The following is a 22,584-nucleotide window of genomic DNA, read 5'->3' on the forward strand; positions in this document are numbered from 1 at the left end:
ACATGTTTAGAGGTCCGCGATTGATTAATTGAAATTCATCTTGTAAGTAGACATAAATATTTTTCACTGCTTCCAATGCATAATTTATAATAAAATAAATGTTATTATTTAATAAAACATTACATAAAAATCAGTTTTACACAAAAACACATCAAATTATGAATTATGAGTATGTTTTGATTTGAATTTTATTTTATTTTATTTTTTTTATGTATAAAATATAAAAATAATATTATATCTTAAATGTTTGCTTTTTGTAAAAAATGAAAAACAAACCCTATAAAATACTCTTACTTTATTCAAGAATTGTTTTTTTATTATTATCTTAAATAAATAATAAGAAGTGATGCTCATATTATAACAGCATTGGATAATGATTCGATGCATGCATTCATTGATAAAAACACATACGTGTGCATACATCCTTTTTTCTCTATTATTTTGAATTTGTTTTAAAGTTAAAAAGGTTCATTAAATTGAATATTTATAGATAGAGAAAAATGCTAATGGAAATTGTAAAATGAAATAAAAACACAAGTGAAGTGAATGGGTGGAAATTATTTAGAAATGTATCTGTTTCTGTCTTTTCTTCTAGTGCTGCCATTTTCCCTCTCTCCTCTGCTTTTAAAACCCCCCATTCTCTTCTCTCTCTCCCTCTGTCTCTCTCTCCCTCAGTGGTCGCTCAGTATTTCTCGTTTCAGCACCCCATTTCCCTCGTCCAAACATGCCTTTGTTTTCCCTCCTCGGATCATCCCCCTCCCCGCCGCCCCAGCTCTATATTCCGGCAGCATCTCCTTTTCCTCGCACCTCCGGTAGGCAGCGCCGGCTCTCTCTCTCTCTCTCCCTCACACACACACACACACACCGGGCAAACAAAAACAAACGAAGTTATGTTTCGAGGTCTCCTGCTTTTGTCTGGTTAATTCCAGACTGATTCGTTATATGCTGGGTTTTACTACTCTGTTTCATTTATTGATAGCCCGAACTCTGATATCTGTCATTTCTCCCTCCCTCTTCCGTTAATCAATTATGTAATTTACACTGTAAAATTGCTCATCAAACTTACGTGAACACACTTCAGTTGTTGCAGGACTATTTTCTGTTTGGAGAAATACAACAAACACTGGCTATCCCCTTCTGCAATGTGGTGCAGTTTCCAGAGCTCCTGCTGAAGGTGCAGTTCCCATACGAGGAATTAATAATCCTCTTTTCTTTGGTTCTTTGTTTGTTTGTATTTGAATTTTTTTCTTGTCAAATAATTTGTCCACAGTGCTGCAAATTACAGTATTGTTGATATTAAGAAACCATATATTCTGTAGGAGAATATATAGATGTGATTCTGAGTGGTTTCCCTGTCAGAAAGTGGCCATCGAATATTGCTACAGAGGGTGACACACAAAAGGATAAGTATAAAGTAAGCATTGCTACTCATAAACAAACATCCCTCTTGCTTCAGTTGCTTGCACTTTATTATAGTTTCTTTTTAATAATTTTTGTAGGGCGAGGAAGTGAGATCAAATGAGAGGAGGGATCGGATGGTTGAGATGATCAAGTCAATGCTGAGATCAATGGACGATGGAGAGATAAGCATATCTCCTTATGACACTGCGTGGGTGGCGTTGGTGGAGGATATTGGAGGCAAAGGACAGCCTCAGTTTCCCACCAGCATCGAATGGATTTCAAACAACCAACTGGAGGACGGTTCGTGGGGCGACAGTGCTGCCTATTCAGCTCACGACAGGATACTCAACACATTGGCTTGTGTTGTCGCATTGAGATCCTGGAAAATGCACCAGGACAAAACTGATAAAGGTTCGTCTATCTGAATTTTGATTTGTTTCTGATTTATTTCACTTAATTGTGCTGAACCATATTCTTCTGTAAAAATATGTTATATATGCATTTCATTGAACTGTGACTTTGAAAGTTGTCTAATAAGAATTTTTGTATTGAGGTTCCTTAACTTTTTCGATGGAATATGAGTATGCAACACGTCTCTAGTTTGAACATAGGATAAGATTTATCATAATGTGGTGGGCCCGTGAGCATAAATACGTAGAACCATTCTATCATGAACCTTACGATTCATTTAATTACGATTATCATAAAAAGAACTACTTGCTTTGCAGGGGTTACATTTATCAGAAAGAACATTCACAGGCTAGACGAAGAAAAAGAAGAGCACATGCCCATAGGTTTCGAAGTGGCACTGCCATCCCTTATTGAAACAGCCAAAAAGTTAGGGATAGATGTGCCCAATGATTCCCCAGCCTTGCAAAAAATTTACGCTAGAAGAGAATTAAAGCTTACAAGGCATGGGAATAATGATCACACTCATTTATCTGTCTCACAAATATGCTTGAATGATATCCGATAAAGATATGTGCAAAGTTAATACTTAAACCTCCTTTTTGTGTACGGTTGTGCTGGCAGGATACCAAGGGACATTATGCACAAGGTGCCCACAACATTACTGCACAGCTTAGAGGGAATGTCATCAGGGCTTGAGTGGCAAGAGCTGTTGAAATTACAGTGTCCTGACGGCTCATTTCTCTTTTCTCCATCCTCCACTGCCTTTGCATTACAACAAACTAAGGATGAGAATTGTCTCAAATATTTACTCAAGCATGTTAGAAAGTTCAATGGGGGAGGTAATTCGGTCAAAAAAATAATAAAAAAATCGCTACAGTAATATAATAGCATGTTTGAATGGAATGACTTGAAGCAATTGCATTCAAAGTCACAACAGTTTTGTTTCAAATTCAAATCCTTATATCTAAATTATCTAAGATCTTTCTGGTTTCTGGTCAGCGTTGGTTCATATCTGTTTATAGCCCTCTTTGTAATGCTTTTGTTCAGTTCCTAATGTGTATCCGGTGGACTTATTTGAGCGCCTATGGGCTGTGGATCGGCTACAAAGGCTGGGGATATCAAGGTATTTTCAACCTGAGATTGAAGAGTGCCTTGGTTATGTACACAGGTTATTTTATTTTACTTTTCTTTTCGAAATTATTATTGTTTTCAAGAAGGCATGCTGTTTAGGGATTTTGAATTGCAAGATGGTAATTAAAAATTGTTGAGGTATTTCAGATACTGGACAGACAAGGGGATTTGTTGGGCAAGAAATTCTCAAGTTCAGGACGTTGATGACACTGCCATGGGATTCAGGCTTCTGAGGTTGCATGGCTACCGGGTTTCGGCAGGTATATATAATAGTTGTAATTTAGAACAAAACATTGTAAATCTTCGCATTTACGCATACTCAACCCAAAGTAGTGCTAAAATTCCTGCGTTCATCCAAAGTCTCTATAATGCATCTTGTAAGAATTTTTTGTGTACGACAGATGTTTTCAAGAACTTTAAACAGGACGAAGAGTTCTTCTGCTTCGCGGGGCAGTCAAATCAGGCAGTGACTGGAATGTATAACTTGTACAGGGCTTCTCAGGTGATGTTTCCAGGGGAAGTTATACTTGCAGAAGCCCGCAAGTTCTCCCACAAGTTCTTGCAAGAGAAAAGGGCTAACAATGAACTACTTGATAAATGGATTATAACCAAAGACCTTCCAGGAGAGGTACACATATAGAACACTAGCCCTAGTCACAAGTGTTGTGGTCAATTTCAACAGGGGGTTTTAGCTAAGTGGTTGTGCCTAAAAGCACGTAAAATTGATGATAAAGGAATTTCAGGTGGGATTTGCACTGGATATTCCATGGTATGCCAGTTTACCTAGAATTGAGACAAGATTTTTCTTGGAACAATATGGTGGTGGTGATGATGTTTGGATTGGGAAGACCTTGTACAGGTAAACTATATTTACATTTCAGAATATTACAATAAAATAAGAATTTTTTCTAATTACTTATACCATTGGACTATTATCTTTTCTTCAGAATGCCCTACATTGACAACAGGGCCTACCTTGATCTGGCAAAGTTAGATTACAATAATTGCCAGGCATTGCATCAGAGTGAGTGGAAAAGCTTTCAAAAGTAAGACATTATTATTTTCTTGATTTTTGCACATTGACGCGTCCAAAGATTCATAATTATTTCTGGGTTTCTGTTATTTAGATGGTACAGAAGTTGCAGACTTGAGGAGTTTGGGTTGTCGGAGACGACCCTTGTTCAAACTTATTACATCGCAGCAGCAAGCATATTTGAGCCAGAAAGATTGTATGAGCGGCTTGCATGGGCTAAAACTGCGATTCTAATGGAGACTGTCATGCGGCATTCGGACCAAAAGAAACTCTCCAAGCAACAAAAGCACGCATTAGTCAATGAATTCAAACATTGTGCACTGCTTGGAGAAAGGTACATAGATGCCTCCCATCCCAGCTGTGTCTTTTCAAGCTCGTGAAATCTGTTCCTCCCCCCAAGTTTCAAAATGACACAATTAGCAGATGCTCCAAAATTGGCAGGTACAAAACACGAAACAACCTGATAGGGACCCTGGTCAGAAGTGTGAATGAACTCTCATTGGACGCACCATTGGCGCGATACGCAGACATCCAATCACACTTGCATCGGGCGGTAACTCCAACTTTCCTTTCTATGTCATATATCTATCTATCTATCTAAATAAATAAATTATATAAAATGATATGTGGTTATCCAACTAGATGTTGTATTCGGTCAAATGTCCAATGCCTCTTTGATTAACTGAAGAAAGGAAACATAGTGCTGTCGTGGAATGTACGTGTAAGGGAGGGATTGCATGGGAGTAAGGAAAGAAACAACAAAGAAATGGTATAATATTAATCAATGATGTTAGGCGGTGGTAGATGATGATCCACAAGTCCACATCCTGACGAGTACTCTAGTTCTAGCAATATATATATATATATATATATTTAATTAATGACTGAATAGAAATGTGGTCTGGGCGGCATGCAGTGGCAAAAGTGGCTAAGCTCATGGGAGGAAGGGGACACGGGTGAAGGCGATGCAGAGCTGCTAGTGTGCACTCTAAATCTGTGTGGTGGAGGCCGCAGCAGTCACAGTCGATGGTCCGACAAATTATTGTTGTCGTATCCTCCGTATCAGCCCCTTGTGCAGATCGCCAGCAGAGTCTGTCACCATCTCCGCCTGTCTCCAACCCGAAAGGTTACCCTTTGCCCACCCACTCCTGCCACTTGACCTTTTTGACATATCATAAATAATACTACTACTATATGTATATGCATATATTTCATTCTTGTTGATAACAACTCTTACTCAATCATGCATATCTAATAGCGATTAATAATAATATTGAAAGCAGGAGGAGGCAAGGATGTGCGAGCAGAAGCTGCAAAGTGGCGTGAGTGGTGGTGACATAGAAGGGAGCATGCAAGAGCTGGTGAGATTAGCGCTGGCCAAGAGCCACAGCGAATTGGAGTTTCGTGTGAAGCAAAACTTCCTCCTTGTAGCCAGGAGTTATTACTACACCGCATATTGTAACCCTGCTACTATCAATCTCCACATAGCCAAAGTCCTCTTTGAGACTGTCGTACTAGAATGCTGTGATGACCATACCCGCCGTTACTTCTGATGTTAAATAAATTAATTGATTGGGAAGAGTTACATACAGTAACATCAACATCAGCAGCAATCATATATATATATATATATCGATTTTGGTAGACATTCTCAAGAATTTCTCCCAGTCAGTCCCATTAGTATATACATACATACATACAGATATCTGGTTAATTTTATAATATTTTGAAAGAGATTGATTGAGGCAGACACAGTCACAGACACAGACAGGATAAGAATAAAAAGGCGGCACTATCAGTTGTCCTAAAAATAGTCAATGCATGTGATGTGCCAACAAAACACATATATGATATATATATAGATATAGATACCCAAAGGTTGTATGGTATGGTATCATCCACGAAGAGATGTTTTGTTTGTTATATTTTATTTGTATAGAAGAGGAGGTTGTGATTCTTATATAATTTGATTCTCCCCAACCCCACCACTCATGAGGTTGAGATGGCAGTGATGTGGGAGTCACGCGTCCATGGAATTTGGGTTGGGTATGAGACTGAGATGCGTCTTTGAGTGATAAACGCTATCAAAATAAATTTATATGTGGGATTTGAATTCGAAATCTAATACTCTGATATAATATTATATAATATAAATTGAGTCGCACCTAAAAGTTTAAGCTATAAGAAAATATATATTATTTATTTATTTACAAACAAGAATGCATTATATATATCATACATAGCATAGCATAGCATACCAATATATATATGTGGTGGTGTGACTGGACTGGAGTGGTCTATACTATACTCAACTGGCCTGGATTAATATTAATATTGGATTGGATGGGCACCCACTCAACTCAACTCAACTCAACAAAAGTAGTAGTAACTCACAATCACAAACAACCACGATATCGAATAGGCATTGGTGATTGGGGTGTGACTTGGATTGGATTGGATTGGATTGGACTAGACCAGACCGGCAGTGAGCCCACATAATAAACGTATAACTAACTAACATCCATCTGTGTGTAATGTAGTAATTGCGTTTCTGTTTCTGTAAACCAAACCTATTTCTATTTCTATTCATGGTCACTTGTTAAAACTTTTCATTATTACAAGCCACAATACAAATACTAGTAGTATGAGATACAAAACATCTCCGTCTCTACCGCCCGTTTCGATTGTTTTTTAAGGGTTCATTTATTTGCCTTAAATATTATTTTCACCGATGCTCAAGTATTTATTTTTATTTGGCCCGTTAGGTTTGGGCTATCTATCCGAGAAGCTTATATTCATTGGCCGTTTAAAACAAAAAAGCAGCCCATTAAGCAAGACCGTTTTGATTTTTGTCCTACTATTGCTCCAGCTTATTTCAAATCTTGGGGTTTTTGGTTGTTTTGAAGCCCATCCATCTCTCGAGCTGGAAACCGAATAGGCGTGAAGGCGGTGGCGGCAGCCGCCGGAGCACGGTGCGAACGACTCTGTAACTAGAAAATTACTTGTACGACTTGTGTTCGTGATCGTCATATGGATTTATTGTGTGTACTCGAGATTGATTTGAATCTTGATATCGCCTCTGCTCATTTATTTTTATTTTTTTACAGAAAATGGCAGACAAGGCTGTGACTATCAGAACAAGGAAGTTCATGACAAATCGTCTTCTGTCCAGGAAGCAATTTGTGAGCTATACGCCGACTTTCTCTTTCCTTTTTATTCTGCCGGATATAAACTGCTCTTTGTGCATGCTTCAAATGTATTTCTCGATCATTGCTGGCTTCTTGTCATTTGTTTGTTTTTCGTGATTTGGATTTCGTTTCGTAGGTAATTGACGTGCTGCATCCGGGAAGAGCTAACGTTTCAAAGGTATGAACCATTCACCTTGCTTTATATAGTATATTTATATGTATTCCACGGGTTTTTGTTGTATTGACTACAATTTTCTAACTGGATTATGTGGTTTAGATGTAGAATGTTTATTGACTTTGGAGTTGCTAAAATTTTTTCCCAATAATATATAGCGGATGATTTGTCATTTGCTTTCGTTTTTTTTTTTTTTTGAACTTGTGATCATGTTCACTAATATTATGAAATGGGTTGTCTCAAACAATAAAAATTACTGAATAGTAAACAACCAGCCTTTAAGTTGAATGCTCCCTGTCAATTCAAGGAGACCGTGTGATAATTGATATGCATAATGAGCTTTCGGTTCCTTTTTGTTCCTTATTTGTAGGCTGAGTTGAAGGAGAAATTGGGTCGGATGTATGAGGTCAAAGATCCTAATTCCATCTTCGTATTCAAGTTCCGGACTCATTTTGGTGGAGGCAAATCAACTGGCTTTGGCTTGATATATGATTCAGTTGAGAGTGCTAAGAAATTTGAGCCTAAATACAGGCTGATCAGGGTAATTTTTTTCACATCTTTTATCATTAATTGCTCATGTTTATATTGTCATCTTCTTGATGCAGTCAACATTTTGTCACAATACACTGCTTATTTTCCTACATTACTGAGTTTTGCCTATCCAATTGCTTTTCTGAATTGATTGGAACCTTCAAGTCATTGAGAAAATGGTTTGTACTTTCATTTTGTATGCATTGCATAGTTGTGATTTAGCAGGAAATTTAGTACATTGGGAGAAGGTTTTAGCAGGCCGTTTTATAGTTTCAAGATCACTTGTATTTATTTCATGGGATATCATTTTGTTCATCCCATATTATACTGTTATTTTTTACCCATTTATTATTACTGCTTCTGATCTTAATTTTTTCTGAAGATAAAGTCTGATTGAACTGCTTTTTGTTTTGACATAGCTGTTATTAGCGATGCTAATTGATTCTAAACTATTTGAAAAACACACTCATACAGGACTTCAACTTGATAGTTATAGTAAACTAGTTGATTTCATGTTTGAGCTTGACCCATTTGGTTTAAAAGCCTGATCTGAACGCAAATGATTATTATTGAGTTGAGTTCGACCTCAAAGTTAGAGTTTAAAAACTCCAAACACAACTTGAATAATAACTCTATCATGATGCATGGCGTTTGCAGAGTTATAAAAATCTTCATTTGAGATGCCCAGATTAAAGTCAGCTGGGAAAGTTATATACAAGTTCTTAAATACTTGAACAATCATGTTATTACTTGTGCAAGTTTCGCACGTGTGATGGATGACCTACGACTTGTGTGCGTTCAGAACGGTCTTGCTACCAAGGTTGAGAAGTCGAGGAAGCAGATGAAGGAGAGGAAGAACAGGGCTAAGAAAGTTCGTGGTGTCAAGAAGGTATACGTTGGCCTCCTCCCTGCATCACAATCCACTCTCTGTGTTTTATTTTCTTATTATCTTTTCTGATGATTTTTCCTCCTGATTTTGTAGACCAAGGCCGGAGATGCTGCCAAGGGCGGAAAGAAGAAATAATTAAATCTCTTAGTGTATATATATATAGAGAGAGAGAGAGAGAGAGAGTTATCTTCGTTAGGATTGACATATATTGCCATGCAATATTGTGGATGGTATAATGAAAGAGGCTGAGTCCCCACTACTATTATTTGTAGTTTGTACCTTCCATCCCATATAAACTATATATTCATTTATGAGTGCACCAGTGACGAGGCCCTTATTTTGTACATCAATCTGATGTAATAAGCTATATTCCTACAAACAATACTTTTGATTTTTATTTTTTTATGAGTATATAAGTATATATTACTCCCTCCGTCTCCACACATACTGTGTCTGCTATAGATAATTAGTAAATAATTAATAATGCATTAGTGAAAATAATTATTCTATAATATAAATAATTATAAATTATTTATAAAATAAATAATTAGTTTAATTTAAATTTTAAAAGATAATTTAAAATAAAATTAAAGTGTGTAATATTTTTTTTTAAAAAAGTGAGCAATATAGTATGTGAATCGGAGGAACAGAATTAGAGTTAAAAAACATCCGTCAATCTGCACACTGGTTTTGTTTCGCAATGTGAGTTGTGTTAGGTGTATATACAAAGCGGAATGGGCCATACACCTCTCAATTATATAGTTATTACGGCCCATTTATATATTTAGAAATAGGCCCAATCACGTGGGCCCAGCTGCTATGACCTTTCTATATATACCTAATTTCTCACGCTGCTGGACCCTGTCATTAGGGTTTCTTGTTATAAGTGCTGCGCGACTGCCTTCTTGAAGCTCTATACGAAGCCATGGTATGTGCCGCCGTGCTCGATTGAATTTCTTTGTTAGGTTTGGTTGGTTGTTTGAATTGATGTGTTGAAATGTCGATTTCACTTTGCAGTCGCTTGTAGCAAATGAGGATTTCCAACATATTCTGCGTGTGCAGAACACAAACGTCGACGGCAAGCAGAAGATTATGTTTGCCCTGACATCCATCAAGGGGATTGGCCGCCGTTTTGCTAACATAGTCTGTAAGAAAGCAGATGTTGACATGAACAAGCGGTAACTTTTTTTTAAAAAAAAACTATTGCTTCTGTTGTTTAAGCGCAGAGATTTTTGGATTTAAATATGTTATTGTGAGAACATGTATTTTCCTAATAAAGTCATTCTTGATTGCAAAAATCTGTATATAGGCAGTACTTGTATCGTAATCGTGGTTATTGGGGCTTTCTGTGTTTGATCTGGACTTGCGTTTGATTTCGGATCGTAACGTAATTCATCAATGCCTCGCCATTAATCAAATGCCACCAATTCCCATTAGCTCTGTAAATGCAAACTGTAGTGGCGATTCTGATTTATGTACTCAATGCCGTACGTACAATGCGAGCATTTACGATCCGCTAATCCGGGATCTCTCCAACCCAGTTTCGTGTTTTGTCAAAAATACTGAATGTTATCAAATATTTGTATGAATTGAAGAGAGGCTCCAATATAGATTTAATCAGAAATACACAACAAGGTGTTTGACGCATACCCCATGAAGATGCGAAGACATTCTGTTGTGGTCTTTTATCTCTTCAAGCTTGAGATCTGTGCTCAGTTTTATTTTTTAATTTTTTTATCTTCATTTTATTTGTGGGTTTGCTTGTGAAGAAATCTGAGTGGGATGATGCAATTTTGGTAGGGCTGGTGAGCTCTCTGCTTCTGAGATCGATAATTTAATGGTAATTGTGGCGAATCCTCGCCAGTTCAAGATCCCAGACTGGTTTCTCAATAGGAAAAAAGATTACAAAGATGGGAAATACTCTCAGGTTACATCCAATGCTTTGGACATGAAGCTTAGGGATGATCTCGAGCGTCTTAAAAAGATCAGGTTTTCTCATAGTCACCCACAGGCTTTATTTTTCTGCCTATTTTGTTTACGTTACTTACATGTAATATTTGCAGAAACCACCGTGGACTTCGACATTACTGGGGTCTCCGTGTTCGTGGGCAACACACCAAGACAACAGGTCGCAGGGGAAAGACTGTTGGTGTCTCGAAGAAGCGATAAGCAGTGTCTGCTTTTCCCCAATTCTGCCTTTTATGTTGTTATTTGGCTTGGGACTACTAGTGCCGATCTCTTTTGAGAGAGAGATATCACTGGCTATAACATGTGTAGCAAGTTTCATGGATTTGAATTTTGGATGTTGTTCTTTGCTATAGTTTTTTCCTTTTATTATATTATCATATTTTGGCCTAACTATTCAATTTGTTGAACTGGATCTGCTGCAATATAGATATTAGAATTTCATACATATTGACATTGGCAGATAATCGTCATAGGGTCTGCGGCTGCAATCCACACTGGTTGCGTAGCATAATTTGCAAAGAAGAGCTACAGATGAACTTAACCATTCATTCATTATATGTTTAGGAAGGGAGGCAGGGCATAGCAACACAACACATCATAACACAAGTGCCTACATGACATGGCTGTTATTTGGTCTGTCGGTTGTTAAGATTAAGCGTGGCAGCTGCGTAGAGCAATGCCCCCATGCCATCGGGATGTGCGGCATTTGTGTTTCTTCTATTCCTGGCTTCTGATGTAATCACTCTCTCAGCATCCTCCCTTGTTCCTGGATTGCATGTATGGTAATTGGTAATCAATTAATGGATGAATGGTACCAAGTCCACTTCAAATTCAATTCGATAGAGATTAGTGTACCATTAAAATGTCTTCGAGCTTTGTCTTATCCTGGTTGTTGGTGGAACGGAGGTTGTGTGCGGCAGCGGACTGTGCCTGTGCTGCAATCCCAATGGGGATGACGTGGCCTAGCCCTGTTGCCGCACTTCTGCAGCCTGTATTGCTGCCGCGTCGCTTTGGTCGATTGCCTTGCTCTCGGCCTTGAGGGCGGTTTCCTCCTGTGCCTCTCCGATGGTAATGGCGTCTGGATCCACCAGCTGCTGCTGATCTTTTTTCATCATGATTTCCTTTGGCTGACTGTATTGTCCAATTACCTGTTTGTTTGCTTGCCTGCTGTTGAGACTTGATTTTATATCCCAGATATCTATCTCTCTCTATATCTATCTATGTTTTGAATTATAAAAGACTGGTATAAAAGAAAAGGATATGATATAAAATATTAAAAGAGGGAGGAGAGGAGGTACTGTATGTTGTATATTTGGGTGGGTGTTAGTTTGTTGATGATTACCTGTCCGGCAATAGATTCCGTGATGATGTGGTAGCCGGCGAGCTGGGATTGAGGCAAGGTGGCGCCATGGCCTTGGGTGAGTCATAAAAGTCTTCATTTGAGATGCCCGGATTAAAGTCAGCTGTGAAAGTGAGATACAAGTTCTTAAATACTTGTACAATCATGTTATTAATTGTGCAAGTTTGGCACGTCTAAGACTACTTGTGTGTGTCCAGAATTGTCGGTTGAGAAGTCGAGGAAGAACATGGGGAAGTTCGTGGTATATGCATCACACTCCATTCTCGGTGTTTTATTTTCTCATTACCTTTTCCGATGATTTTTCCTCCTGATTTTGTAGATCATGCTGCCCAGGGCCGAAAGAAGAAATAAATAAATCTCTTAGGAGAGAGAGAGAGAGAGAGAGAGAGTTATCTTCGTTAGGATTGATTCATATTGTGGATGGTATATTGAATATTTGTAGTTTGTACCTTCCATCCCATTTAAACCTTACATTCATTTATGAATGCACCAGTGACCAGTCCTTTATTTTGTATATTTGGTATCATATTTGAATAATACTCCCCATCTCCCAGTCTATATGGGTTGGAGAAGAGAATTTATGATAAGTATAATTACTGGATAATTAAAAATATATTAATAAAAATGTATAATTTTTTTTTTTAAAAAAAATGACGTATGATATGAAATAGAACATAAACGACAATGTAGACCTGGCTGGTGGGACGGAAGGAGAGTAAATATTTTCTTTCTATTTTCTAATATAATAAAATAAGTAAATACTATTTGATGTAATCAGCTATATTCCTATTTCCTATGAACAATACTTTTGATTTTTATGTTTTTAGGAGTACATATAAGCATATTTTATTTATTTATTTATTTATCTTTTTATGACGTGAAACCTGCCGTTGTTATTCGAAAGTATATATTGGGTAAACCCCGATCAAATTTAATAATTTGCAAACTAGATCCGACAGACAAATCACACTAGACTACCTATGTGTATAGTAGATGACCTGATGCGTGAGGCATCGGAGAGGTTCGTATTTCTTGGATAATATAGGGTTAACAATATTTGGGGGGAACACATTCATTTATTTTTTTTCTTCAAAATTTAAACTCGAAACAAACAATTTTGATTCGAAACAGTAAAAATGTAACAGAATAGAGTTAAAAAACATCCGTCAATCTGCACAATGGTTTTGTTTCGCAATGTGAGTTGTTCGGTGAATATACAAAGCGGAATGGGCTATATACCTCTCAATTATATAGATATTACGGCCCATTTCTATATTTAGAAATAGGCCCAATCACGTGGGCCCAGCTGATATGACCTTTCTTATATATACCTAATTTCTCAGCTGGAAGCTGTCGTTAGGGTTTCTTGTTATCAGTGCTGCGCGTCTGCACTCTTGAAGCTCTATACGAAGCCATGGTATGTCCCGACGCGCTGGGTATCGATTGAATTTCTTTGTTAGGTTTGGTTGTTTTAATAGATTGGTTGACATGTCGATTTCACTTTGCAGTCCCTTGTAGCAAATGAGGATTTCCAGCACATTCTGCGTGTGCAGAACACAAACGTCGACGGCAAGCAGAAGATTATGTTTGCCCTGACATCCATCAAGGGGATTGGCCGCCGTTTTGCTAACATAGTCTGTAAGAAAGCAGATGTTGACATGAACAAGCGGTAACTTTTTTTTAAAAAAAAACTATTGCTTCTGTTGTTTAAGCGCAGAGATTTTTGGATTTAAATATGTTATTGTGAGAACATGTATTTTCCTAATAAAGTCATTCTTGATTGCAAAAATCTGTATATAGGCAGTACTTGTATCGTAATCGTGGTTATTGGGGCTTTCTGTGTTTGATCTGGACTTGCGTTTGATTTCGGATCGTAACGTAATTCATCAATGCCTCGCCATTAATCAAATGCCACCAATTCCCATTAGCTCTGTAAATGCAAACTGTAGTGGCGATTCTGATTTATGTACTCAATGCCGTACGTACAATGCGAGCATTTACGATCCGCTAATCCGGGATCTCTCCAACCCAGTTTCGTGTTTTGTCAAAAATACTGAATGTTATCAAATATTTGTATGAATTGAAGAGAGGCTCCAATATAGATTTAATCAGAAATACACAACAAGGTGTTTGACGCATACCCCATGAAGATGCGAAGACATTCTGTTGTGGTCTTTTATCTCTTCAAGCTTGAGATCTGTGCTCAGTTTTATTTTTTAATTTTTTTTATCTTCATTTTATTTGTGGGTTTGCTTGTGAAGAAATCTGAGTGGGATGATGCAATTTTGGTAGGGCTGGTGAGCTCTCTGCTTCTGAGATCGATAATTTAATGGTAATTGTGGCGAATCCTCGCCAGTTCAAGATCCCAGACTGGTTTCTCAATAGGAAAAAAGATTACAAAGATGGGAAATACTCTCAGGTTACATCCAATGCTTTGGACATGAAGCTTAGGGATGATCTCGAGCGTCTTAAAAAGATCAGGTTTTCTCATAGTCACCCACAGGCTTTATTTTTCTGCCTATTTTGTTTACGTTACTTACATGTAATATTTGCAGAAACCACCGTGGACTTCGACATTACTGGGGTCTCCGTGTTCGTGGGCAACACACCAAGACAACAGGTCGCAGGGGAAAGACTGTTGGTGTCTCGAAGAAGAGATAAGCAGTGTCTGCTTTTCCCCAATTCTGCCTTTTATGTTGTTATTTGGCTTGGGACTACTAGTTCCATTTGTTTTTAGAGAGAAATATCGCTATCTATCACATGTGTAACAAGTTTCATGGATTTGAATTTTGAATGTTATCTTGTTCTCTAGTTTTTTTTTTTTTTTTAATTATATTATCTTCTTTTGGCCTAACTATTTAGTTTGTTGAACTGGATATGCTGCTTTGTAGAGATTGGAATTTCAAACATATTGACATTGGCACATAATCGTCGTAGGGTGTTTCTGCGACTGCAATCCACACTGAATGCGTAGGAGGAGCTACATCATGAACTTAACCATTCATTCATTATATATTTGAGAAGGGAGGCAAGGTATTGCATAGGAATACCACATAACACAACACAACTGGTTAGGATATGTTTTTGGTGCTAGCATAACAGATGATACACAACTGCCTACATGACATGGCTATCATTTGGTCTGTCAGTTGTTAAGATTAAGTCTAGCAGCTGAGGCGAGCGATGCCCCGACGCCATCGGGATGTGGGGCATTTGTGTGTCTTCTGTTCCTGGCTTCTGCAGAAATCACTCCCTCAGCATCCTCCCTCGATGCTGGTTTGTCATCGGCAAGTTTTGCAGCCGCATCCTGTATGTGTGGTAAGTGGTAATGAATGAATGAATGGTACCAAGTCCTCCCCAAATTCAATTTGATAGAGATTAGCGTACCGTTAAAATGTCTTCATACCGTTAAAATGTCTTCAAGCTTTGTCTTGTCCCGGTCGTTGGTGGTGCGGAGGTTGTGTGCAGCAGCGGACTGCGCCTCTGCTGCAATCCCACCAGGGATGACGTGGCCTAGCCCTGTTGCCCGCACTTCTGCAGCCTGTATTGCTGCCGCATCGCTTTGGTCGATTGCCTTGCTCCCGGCCTTGAGGGCGGTTGCCTCCAGCGCCTCTCCGATGGTAATGGCGTCTGGATCCACCAGCTGCTGCTGATATTTTTTCATCATGATTTCCTTTGGCTGACTGTATTGTCCGATTACCTGTTTGTTTGTTTGCTTGCTGTTGGGACTTGATTTTATAACCCAGATATCTATCTATCTCTATATCTATCTATGTGTTGAATTATAAAAGACTCGTATAAAAGAAAATGATATGATATAAAATATTAAAAGAGGGAGGGAAGGAGAGGAGGTATGTTGTATATTTGGGTGTGTGTTTGTAAATCATGGACGATTGAAATCACATCGCCTCACCTGTCCTGCAACAGATTCCGTGATGAGGTGGTAGCCGGCGAGCTGGGATTGAGCCAAGGTGGCGCCTTGGCCTGGGGTGATGATAGTAGTATCATCATCGTGGTCTCTGAGTAGGCCGCGCTGTTGGTTGAGGCGGGCGGCTGATTGCATGACCGAGGCAGGACCGCCCTTGGGTATCTGGCCCAGCGCTGCTTTCTCGGCTGAGAGCAGCGCCTCCGCATCTTCTGGCGCAATTGGCTGCGAGGCTAGTTGCCCGCTCACGTCGAAGAGGTCCCCGTATTTCACGGCTTCCGGTTGTTCCTCCTGCTGCTGCTGACTCATTTTTAATTTACGGGCTGCGACTGCGATTGTGATTGCGATTGGAATTTGAGTTGAAATCCGCATGGTATAAATTACTATTATTAGATGGACGATGGATGCATATTCATCCAGAGAGAGAGAGAGAGGGAGAGATGTGTGGCGTGGAGGTGGGGGAAGAGGCGGCATTCATGGAAGGGATGGGATGGGTGGCCTTTAGATTTGGGATTTGATAACCATCCAGTATCACCACACCACCGCTTTTTTCTTTATTTAGTTTTCCTTCCTACTACTACTAACTACTATTATTAGTTGTTGTTGTTATTATTATTCTTATTATTATTATTATTATTATGCATTCCCAGCCCTAAACCCTAAACTCTCCCCAATACAAACAAAACACAACACAACACAGAGTAGAAGGTGATATTAGATAGACAGATGCATCAGTTTTAGTTTTATTTGGTTTGTGCCTTGATTTATAGTACTATATTATCAGCGTCCCTGTCTGACTGACCGACGGACGGGACAGACCCACCCGGCCCGGTCAGTCCTCCCTCTCCCTCTCCCTCTCCCTCTCTTATTATAGTTCTTGTGACGATGATCATATGATACGATACGACACAATGTTGGTGCTGTACTGCTGTTACGCGACTTTGTTGTCCTTGGGCACCTTCACTGCCAGCTGCCCGTCTTCGTAACTTGCCTCAGCCAGCTCTGCTCGCACCAAATCCGGCAGCCGAACTCGCCACATATCCACCTCCAATTCGGAGGTCGCCTCCGCCAATCCCAATCCCAATCCGCTTCCGCTACCCCCCCTCACTACAATCTTACTCATTCCTGGGCGAATTTCCTTCACTTCCGCCCTAATTTCGCCTCCCATCCCTTCTTCTTCTTCTTCTTCTTCTCCAGTTTCAGTGGCCACCGCCACCCTGAATACCAGTGAATCGGGTGTTTCCACCACTGAAACTGCCGTGTCCCGAGGGAATGGAAGCTCTAGAACCTTTGCGAATATGTGAGGAAGCCGCCGCAGCCGGCAGATACTCAACGTGATTCGGCGGTTTCCGGGGAGTGAATGTGGATGTGGATGAAGCTTCATTCTTGCTTGATGTTGAAGGAAGGCGAGAGAGATGGAGCAGGCAGCAGCACTGAACTGCCGCGGATTGTCAGTTACACCCAGGACAGGTAGGTAAACAATCTGCACTCTCTCTTTCACTACAGATTCTTGCATTTATAGCAATTTAAAATTTACTGCCATGAATTGAAGAATTTCCGAGTGATTCATATCTGATTTTTTTAATTTCATGGATGATTTTCATTGAAATTTCTGGAATGGGACCGACTGGGAAAAAAAAAGAGGAAATGACGGGTCATGTGTTATTCTTGGCGACAGTTTGGGAATTTGGGCTTCCGCCTTCTCATACGTTACAGTATATTTATTTGATTTAAATATATCAATTGACTTCAAACTTGTTAGTGTTTCAGCTCTTTTATTTGACAAAACGTCTTATGTTAGTTCAAACATCGAAGTCAATTATCAAGTGAAGATGGGGAATTGGGTAAGAAATTTCTAGGGAGAATCCTAAAGTTGGCTCCTTATTTGTTGCACATACAAGCATTTGCCCTTTTGACGAAAAAGGGTGCTGGCTGTTGATTTGAAGTGGAGAAACTTCAATGAAATTACGGAAACTAAGAAAAGTATATTTATTAAAGGGCATTTTAAAAGACACTACTAATAGTCTGAATGTCATGCAGTGCAGGCTAACTCAAACTGTTATTAAGGGCATTTTAAAATAATAGTAGTAAGATTATAACATTCAACAAGTGTTATTGTTAAATTCATATATCTGAACTCTCTCATCTCCTCACCATCACCATCCATTAACTGAGAGAGAACGTGTGCATTTATTCTTTCCTTAAATATCTATAAAGCTCAAAAACTAATGGTGCAATTTCAGTCGCACACATATGTGTATATATATATATATATGCCTAGCTTATGAAATTTATACTATTATATATGAAAAATGAAATCTAATAAAAGAACAAGTGCAGCAATTGAATTGATAATATGCACTCCAGGACATGAAGCAGCATTGGATTCAGAGTCTTAGTAGAACACCCTGCAGAGAGAGGTAGGTTAATGAATCCCGCCCTCAAGATTAGTAAAAGCTTCAACAATTTACGGGAAAATCATTAATCATTATTTTCATTACCTGATGGAGTTGGAGGGGGACCTGAGATCACAGAAGAGTAGAATCAAACTTTGCACTAAATAACTATATATGGTTCATTGGAGTTGCATACACTACTTTCATTTTCATTTTTTAAGTTAAATGTGATCGTGCATGGTGATTAATATCAATTACTGAGGACGTAAGCATGTTTGAAATCAGTGAACTAGTTACTGACTTTCATGTTCATGATGCTTTCTCTCTCTCTCCCCCTCTCTTTATATGGAGAATTCTACAAGTTTAATCAGTATATGAATTAAACTCTTGTTGTTTTACATGAGCTAGTTGGTAGATTCTGGATTTTGCAAGCGGTTGGGAGTTGCCGAGCTCGAGTCTTGTTGAGGCCATCTTCTTCTTCCCCGGAAATCTGGCAAAGGCATATTGGCTGTGTCTTAATCACTCCTTGAAGCTGGCTGCAGCACTGTGTCGAAGGGGCATCCCCGCCGCCATTGCTCAGGTAGCTGAAGCACACTTGTAGCCCATTTAGTGCATCTTTGCAATCCGATGCCTTAACAGGAAATAGAGCTGCTGCAGAAATTGCTATCACAGCTACTACTGTTGCTGCTATTTTCATTTTTTCTCTAACCCTCTGTTTTTTTCTTCTTTGTGTCTGCCTATGTGGAATAAGGAATGTTATGCTACTATATGAGTTGAAATTGAAATCGAAATCGAAATCCTTAAAAAAGGTTGCAGACAACAACAAAGTAGTAGCACTGAAGAAGAGGGAGGGTAACACAATGAATTTATTATTAATTATGTATGTGATCCCATGATTCATTAATGATTTAGTTGTCTTGTAGGTTTAGGTAGGACTAATAGAATAATTAATATTAGTGCTACTTTTGCGGGCTATGTTTTGGAATAGGTATGGATGGTATACTCAAAGGACGTTTGTGTCTTTCACAACTAACGTGATTTGATGTACGTATAACATAGTCTAGTCTAGGGTGGTGCGATATATGTTGTGGGATCAATCTAAATCCTATTCCTATTCCTATTTTAATTGATTGTAATGAGGAAGCACACAAAAGAGTTGGAGAAGGAGAGAAGAAATGAAATGAAATGGCAGGCCTTTCCATGATGTCATGTCGTCTTCTATGCTGTTGATATTGATGATATCCACAAGAATAATAATACTCTACTGAAGGGGAGCTGTATTGGGCTTGGTCCATTAACAACCCTCATCCCATGAAGACCCAAGAATGGAATGGACTCGCTCACTCCAAAAATAATTTAATTTAATTTGAGCAACAAACCACCCGCGTAGCAGCATTACTGCTGGTATATGGTTGATTTGATCTTTATTGACTCCCCATCCCATCTCATCTCATCTCATCTCCTCTCCTCTCCTCTCCACAAATTTCCTAACCCTACTACTACTATACATGAATCAATCATTAGTTGCGGTTTTAGTGTCATCAAAATAGTAGCAATAAATTGAAGTAAAAAGATATAGTGTATATCTAATATACTAATTAAACATGCAAGTAGTAGTATATGTAGAGAAATATGATAAAAAGAAAACACTGCACGGAACCAAAACACTCGACACCCCATTGTAATTGTAATTGTAATTGCAATTGCAATTGCATGCTTGTAGTCGTAGAGATGGGTTTCCTTTCGGTGCGGTGCGGTGCGGTGGTGGTGTTGTGCGGATGAAATTAAATTTGTCTTTTCTGCAACGTGTTGGGATAACAGAGTGCATGGGGTGCGGTGCATGCAGAGTACGCGGCGACAGAGCGCGATTGCCACAAGCCACGTAGACGTAGGAAGAGGACACTTGTACCACCGCATGCACCCCCACACTCCCTATAAATTTGATCTCTTCTCTTCTCGTCTCTTCATCTCATCCATCAATCCTCCATCTCTCACTCCTAATCATGGGCGCCCTCAAGCCAGTACTGCTGCTGCTGCTATTCGCATTGGCGGTCGCCGTCGCTGCTGCTACCAAGGAAAAGGACCCAGAGCTGGAGCAGTGCAAGCACCAGTGCAGAGTCCAGCAGCAGTTCGACAAGAAGCGTGCCGACGCCTGCATCCAACGCTGCAGAGACTACTACCGCCAGAAGCAAGGCGGCGGCGGTGATGACGACGACGACGAGGATGATCTTATCATCTCGCTGCCCTCAGAGCGGGAATCTGAATCCCAATGGGGGTCAGGGAAGGAGGCCAGCAACAACCCTTACGTCTTCGAGCACAGGCACTTCTTCACTGGGATTAAAACCCAGCAGGGGCGCCTCCAGATCCTCCCCAAATTCACCGACCGATCCCCCTTCCTGCGAGGCATCGAGAACTTCCGCTTCTCCTTCCTGGAGGTGGAGCCGCAGAGCTTCATCATCCCGGACCACTGGGACGCCCACAACGTGGCCTTTGTGGTGCGCGGCCGGGCTACCATCAAACTCGTGCGCCCTGAGCCCCAGGGCAGGGAGAGCTTCAACGTCCAGCAGGGAGACATCTTCAGGATAAGGGCCGGGACCACCGCCTACATGATCAACCGGGACGACAACCAGAAGCTCCTCATCGCCAAGATTCTTCAGCCCGTCTCCGTCCCAGGCCACTTTGAGGTAGTACAACCATTGCTTGCTTGCCACTTTAATCCAATTAATATATTTTTTTGACGTTATCATTCGTCATTCATACATACATACATAATTAATATATACCGCTATTTCTGCTCTGCAGGCCTTCTTCGCCGCTGGTGGTGAAAATCCCGAGTCCTTTTTCCGATCATTCAGCCAAGACATCCTCCAAGCTGCTTTCAACGTATGCATCCATGCATGGAGAAATTAATTTTAATTAATGTTGGTCTGGTCTGCTTCGTTTGTTGGATGCATTCTTAATTATTAATTAATTAATTAATTGTTGGTACGTACGTACAGACGAGGAAGGAGACATTGACGCGGGTATTCGGGGAGCAGAAGCAGGGAATGATTCTGAAGGCGTCGCGGGAGCAAATCAGGGCCATGAGCAGCGACGAGGAGGAGAGCGGCGACTCCAACAACTCCTTCAACATTTTCCGACAACGCCCCACTACTTCCAACCAGTACGGACAGCTCTACGAGGTCGACTCCAGGGACTTCAAGCAGCTCCAGGACCTCGACGTCGCCGTTTCTGTGGCCAACGTCACAAAGGTACAGTACACAGTACAGGCCCAGAGAGGGATTCTAATCGCAATCGTTCGTCATTGAATGACTGACGCGACGTAGATGTGGTTCGATGTGATGGATAATTGAATTTATTAAAAATTGGCTTGGCTTGGCTTGGCAGGGTGCAATGACGGCCCCGGTCTACAACAGCGAGAGCACCAAAATCTCCTTCGTAATGGACGGCGAGGGGTACCTGGAGGTGGCGTCCCCGCAGTCGTCGGTGATGAGCGAGCAGGAGCAGCAGCAGCAGCGGGCTCAGGAGCGGGAGCGCCGCCGCCGCGGGATCGTCGCACCCCCGAGCTACCGGAGGGTCGCCTCCGGCTTGAGCCCCGGCATGGTCTTCGTGGTTCCGCCGGGCTTCCCTTACGTGACAGTGGCCTCTCAGAAGTCGAACCTGCAGCTGCTGTGCTTCGAAGTGAATGCCGCGCAGAGCCAGAGGTTCCTTCTTGCGGGGAAGAAGAACGTTCTGATCAACCTGGAGAAGGAGGCCAAGGAGCTGGCCTTCGGCATCCCTGCAAGAGAGGTCGATGAGTTCCTCAAGAGCCAGCAGGAGGAGTTCTTCCTTAGAGGACCACAGGAACGACGGTCTGCTTAGATCCCGACACACACCCTTCCCCGCTGTTGCCGCCGCCGCGCCGCCGCCGCCCGGAATTTTGTTTGTATTGTTAATATTCTCCACCAGGGGATATGAACATCGACGGTGCCAATAATAATTTGTAGCAACAGCGGCAAGAATAATAATGAAAATAATGACAGATCACAATAATTTGTCATTTTGTTTTAATAAATAATCACGTTCCATTTCTTGTTTTTCTCCGACAAAACACGGCAATTTAAGATAGTAAGTGGCTCTTCTCGATTGATACCCACCTTTTGGATAGACTATAGACGATGTGGTTATGAGGTTACT

The 22,584-nt window shown here is 40.3% G+C and overlaps 8 protein-coding genes across 17 annotated transcripts; 5 read left to right on the forward strand and 3 right to left on the reverse strand.

The window, feature by feature from the left end:
- Positions 1-560: 560 nt before the first annotated feature.
- LOC127259428 (ent-copalyl diphosphate synthase 1-like) lies at positions 561-5,561 on the forward strand. 8 transcript variants are annotated; one of them, XM_051286769.1, is made up of 15 exons: positions 561-812; positions 1,082-1,174; positions 1,320-1,414; positions 1,500-1,812; positions 2,130-2,313; positions 2,434-2,651; positions 2,860-2,980; positions 3,091-3,203; positions 3,345-3,571; positions 3,687-3,802; positions 3,891-3,989; positions 4,071-4,310; positions 4,418-4,529; positions 4,893-5,102; positions 5,260-5,561. In XM_051286769.1, the coding sequence occupies exons 1-15, from the start codon at positions 725-727 to the stop codon at positions 5,527-5,529; spliced, it is 2,499 nt and encodes an 832-aa protein (XP_051142726.1). In that variant the 5' UTR covers positions 561-724; the 3' UTR covers positions 5,530-5,561. The 8 variants fall into 8 exon arrangements, 7 of the variants coding, with proteins under 7 accessions (XP_051142726.1, XP_051142721.1, XP_051142727.1 ...); XR_007840501.1 differs by lacking the exon at positions 5,260-5,561 and adding an exon at positions 4,619-4,745 and having other exon boundaries at positions 627-812; positions 3,678-3,802; positions 4,400-4,529; positions 4,893-5,022; XM_051286764.1 differs by having other exon boundaries at positions 645-812; positions 3,678-3,802; positions 4,400-4,529.
- Positions 5,562-6,836: 1,275 nt separating this feature from the next.
- On the forward strand, positions 6,837-9,081 carry LOC127259434 (40S ribosomal protein S24-1-like). Of its 2 annotated transcripts, none has more exons than XM_051286780.1 (6): positions 6,837-6,948; positions 7,084-7,158; positions 7,301-7,342; positions 7,710-7,880; positions 8,673-8,759; positions 8,853-9,081. In XM_051286780.1, the coding sequence occupies exons 2-6, from the start codon at positions 7,087-7,089 to the stop codon at positions 8,892-8,894; spliced, it is 414 nt and encodes a 137-aa protein (XP_051142737.1). In that variant the 5' UTR covers positions 6,837-6,948; positions 7,084-7,086; the 3' UTR covers positions 8,895-9,081. The 2 variants fall into 2 exon arrangements, with proteins under 2 accessions (XP_051142737.1, XP_051142736.1); XM_051286779.1 differs by having other exon boundaries at positions 6,842-6,980.
- A 529-nt stretch (positions 9,082-9,610) lies between these two features.
- Positions 9,611-11,120, forward strand: LOC127259432 (40S ribosomal protein S18-like). Its single transcript, XM_051286777.1, has 4 exons — positions 9,611-9,687; positions 9,777-9,937; positions 10,560-10,748; positions 10,823-11,120. The coding sequence occupies exons 1-4, from the start codon at positions 9,685-9,687 to the stop codon at positions 10,926-10,928; spliced, it is 459 nt and encodes a 152-aa protein (XP_051142734.1). The 5' UTR covers positions 9,611-9,684; the 3' UTR covers positions 10,929-11,120.
- Positions 11,121-13,431: 2,311 nt separating this feature from the next.
- Positions 13,432-14,898, forward strand: LOC127259433 (40S ribosomal protein S18-like). Its single transcript, XM_051286778.1, has 4 exons — positions 13,432-13,504; positions 13,596-13,756; positions 14,380-14,568; positions 14,643-14,898. The coding sequence occupies exons 1-4, from the start codon at positions 13,502-13,504 to the stop codon at positions 14,746-14,748; spliced, it is 459 nt and encodes a 152-aa protein (XP_051142735.1). The 5' UTR covers positions 13,432-13,501; the 3' UTR covers positions 14,749-14,898.
- LOC127259431 (late embryogenesis abundant protein D-34-like) lies at positions 14,860-16,562 on the reverse strand. 2 transcript variants are annotated; one of them, XM_051286775.1, is made up of 3 exons: positions 16,001-16,562; positions 15,494-15,787; positions 14,860-15,394 (listed from the first exon to the last, which is right to left on the reverse strand). In XM_051286775.1, the coding sequence occupies exons 1-3, from the start codon at positions 16,484-16,486 to the stop codon at positions 15,233-15,235; spliced, it is 942 nt and encodes a 313-aa protein (XP_051142732.1). In that variant the 5' UTR covers positions 16,487-16,562; the 3' UTR covers positions 14,860-15,232. The 2 variants fall into 2 exon arrangements, with proteins under 2 accessions (XP_051142732.1, XP_051142733.1); XM_051286776.1 differs by having other exon boundaries at positions 15,255-15,394; positions 15,475-15,787.
- Positions 16,563-16,659: 97 nt separating this feature from the next.
- On the reverse strand, positions 16,660-17,528 carry LOC127259440 (uncharacterized). The gene has a single exon (XM_051286792.1). It carries the CDS (start codon positions 17,526-17,528, stop codon positions 16,944-16,946), a length of 585 nt encoding a protein of 194 aa, XP_051142749.1. The 3' UTR covers positions 16,660-16,943.
- Positions 17,529-18,787: 1,259 nt separating this feature from the next.
- On the reverse strand, positions 18,788-19,105 carry LOC127259441 (non-specific lipid transfer protein GPI-anchored 29-like). The gene has a single exon (XM_051286793.1). It carries the CDS (start codon positions 19,103-19,105, stop codon positions 18,788-18,790), a length of 318 nt encoding a protein of 105 aa, XP_051142750.1.
- A 1,255-nt stretch (positions 19,106-20,360) lies between these two features.
- On the forward strand, positions 20,361-22,478 carry LOC127259429 (vicilin Jug r 6.0101-like). Its single transcript, XM_051286772.1, has 4 exons — positions 20,361-21,092; positions 21,211-21,291; positions 21,408-21,659; positions 21,796-22,478. Exons 1-4 carry the CDS (start codon positions 20,412-20,414, stop codon positions 22,267-22,269), a joined length of 1,488 nt encoding a protein of 495 aa, XP_051142729.1. The 5' UTR covers positions 20,361-20,411; the 3' UTR covers positions 22,270-22,478.
- The last annotated feature ends 106 nt before the right edge of the window (positions 22,479-22,584 follow it).

The sequence above is a fragment of the Andrographis paniculata genome, unplaced genomic scaffold (assembly GCF_009805555.1).
Source record: "Andrographis paniculata isolate CXL003 unplaced genomic scaffold, ASM980555v1 Contig60END, whole genome shotgun sequence".
Classification (NCBI taxonomy): domain Eukaryota; kingdom Viridiplantae; phylum Streptophyta; class Magnoliopsida; order Lamiales; family Acanthaceae; genus Andrographis; species Andrographis paniculata.

What these genes read in the sequence shown, in the direction of transcription:
- LOC127259428 (XM_051286764.1), top strand. Translation starts at nt 725, where the DNA reads ATGCCTTTGTTTTCCCTCCTCGGATCATCCCCCTCCCCGCCGCCCCAG. An exon ending in TAGAAAGTTCAATGGGGGAG is followed by an intron (nt 2,652 to 2,859) that starts GTAATTCGGTCA and finishes GCTTTTGTTCAG; the next exon opens with TTCCTAATGTGTATCCGGTG. An exon ending in AATCACACTTGCATCGGGCG is followed by an intron (nt 4,530 to 4,892) that starts GTAACTCCAACT and finishes GGCGGCATGCAG; the next exon opens with TGGCAAAAGTGGCTAAGCTC.
- LOC127259434 (XM_051286780.1), top strand. Translation starts at nt 7,087, where the DNA reads ATGGCAGACAAGGCTGTGACTATCAGAACAAGGAAGTTCATGACAAAT. An exon ending in TTCTGTCCAGGAAGCAATTT is followed by an intron (nt 7,159 to 7,300) that starts GTGAGCTATACG and finishes TTCGTTTCGTAG; the next exon opens with GTAATTGACGTGCTGCATCC. An exon ending in AAGTTCGTGGTGTCAAGAAG is followed by an intron (nt 8,760 to 8,852) that starts GTATACGTTGGC and finishes CTGATTTTGTAG; the next exon opens with ACCAAGGCCGGAGATGCTGC.
- LOC127259432 (XM_051286777.1), top strand. An exon ending in GATGTTGACATGAACAAGCG is followed by an intron (nt 9,938 to 10,559) that starts GTAACTTTTTTT and finishes CAATTTTGGTAG; the next exon opens with GGCTGGTGAGCTCTCTGCTT. An exon ending in GAGCGTCTTAAAAAGATCAG is followed by an intron (nt 10,749 to 10,822) that starts GTTTTCTCATAG and finishes TAATATTTGCAG; the next exon opens with AAACCACCGTGGACTTCGAC.
- LOC127259433 (XM_051286778.1), top strand. An exon ending in GATGTTGACATGAACAAGCG is followed by an intron (nt 13,757 to 14,379) that starts GTAACTTTTTTT and finishes CAATTTTGGTAG; the next exon opens with GGCTGGTGAGCTCTCTGCTT. An exon ending in GAGCGTCTTAAAAAGATCAG is followed by an intron (nt 14,569 to 14,642) that starts GTTTTCTCATAG and finishes TAATATTTGCAG; the next exon opens with AAACCACCGTGGACTTCGAC.
- LOC127259431 (XM_051286775.1), bottom strand. Translation starts at nt 16,486, where the DNA reads ATGCCGCCTCTTCCCCCACCTCCACGCCACACATCTCTCCCTCTCTCT. An exon ending in CGGAATCTGTTGCAGGACAG is followed by an intron (nt 15,788 to 16,000) that starts GTGAGGCGATGT and finishes ACAAACAAACAG; the next exon opens with GTAATCGGACAATACAGTCA. An exon ending in AGCTTGAAGACATTTTAACG is followed by an intron (nt 15,395 to 15,493) that starts GTATGAAGACAT and finishes CCACACATACAG; the next exon opens with GATGCGGCTGCAAAACTTGC.
- LOC127259440 (XM_051286792.1), bottom strand. Translation starts at nt 17,528, where the DNA reads ATGCAAGAATCTGTAGTGAAAGAGAGAGTGCAGATTGTTTACCTACCT.
- LOC127259441 (XM_051286793.1), bottom strand. Translation starts at nt 19,105, where the DNA reads ATGAAAATAGCAGCAACAGTAGTAGCTGTGATAGCAATTTCTGCAGCA.
- LOC127259429 (XM_051286772.1), top strand. Translation starts at nt 20,412, where the DNA reads ATGGGCGCCCTCAAGCCAGTACTGCTGCTGCTGCTATTCGCATTGGCG. An exon ending in TCCTCCAAGCTGCTTTCAAC is followed by an intron (nt 21,292 to 21,407) that starts GTATGCATCCAT and finishes ACGTACGTACAG; the next exon opens with ACGAGGAAGGAGACATTGAC. An exon ending in CTGTGGCCAACGTCACAAAG is followed by an intron (nt 21,660 to 21,795) that starts GTACAGTACACA and finishes TTGGCTTGGCAG; the next exon opens with GGTGCAATGACGGCCCCGGT.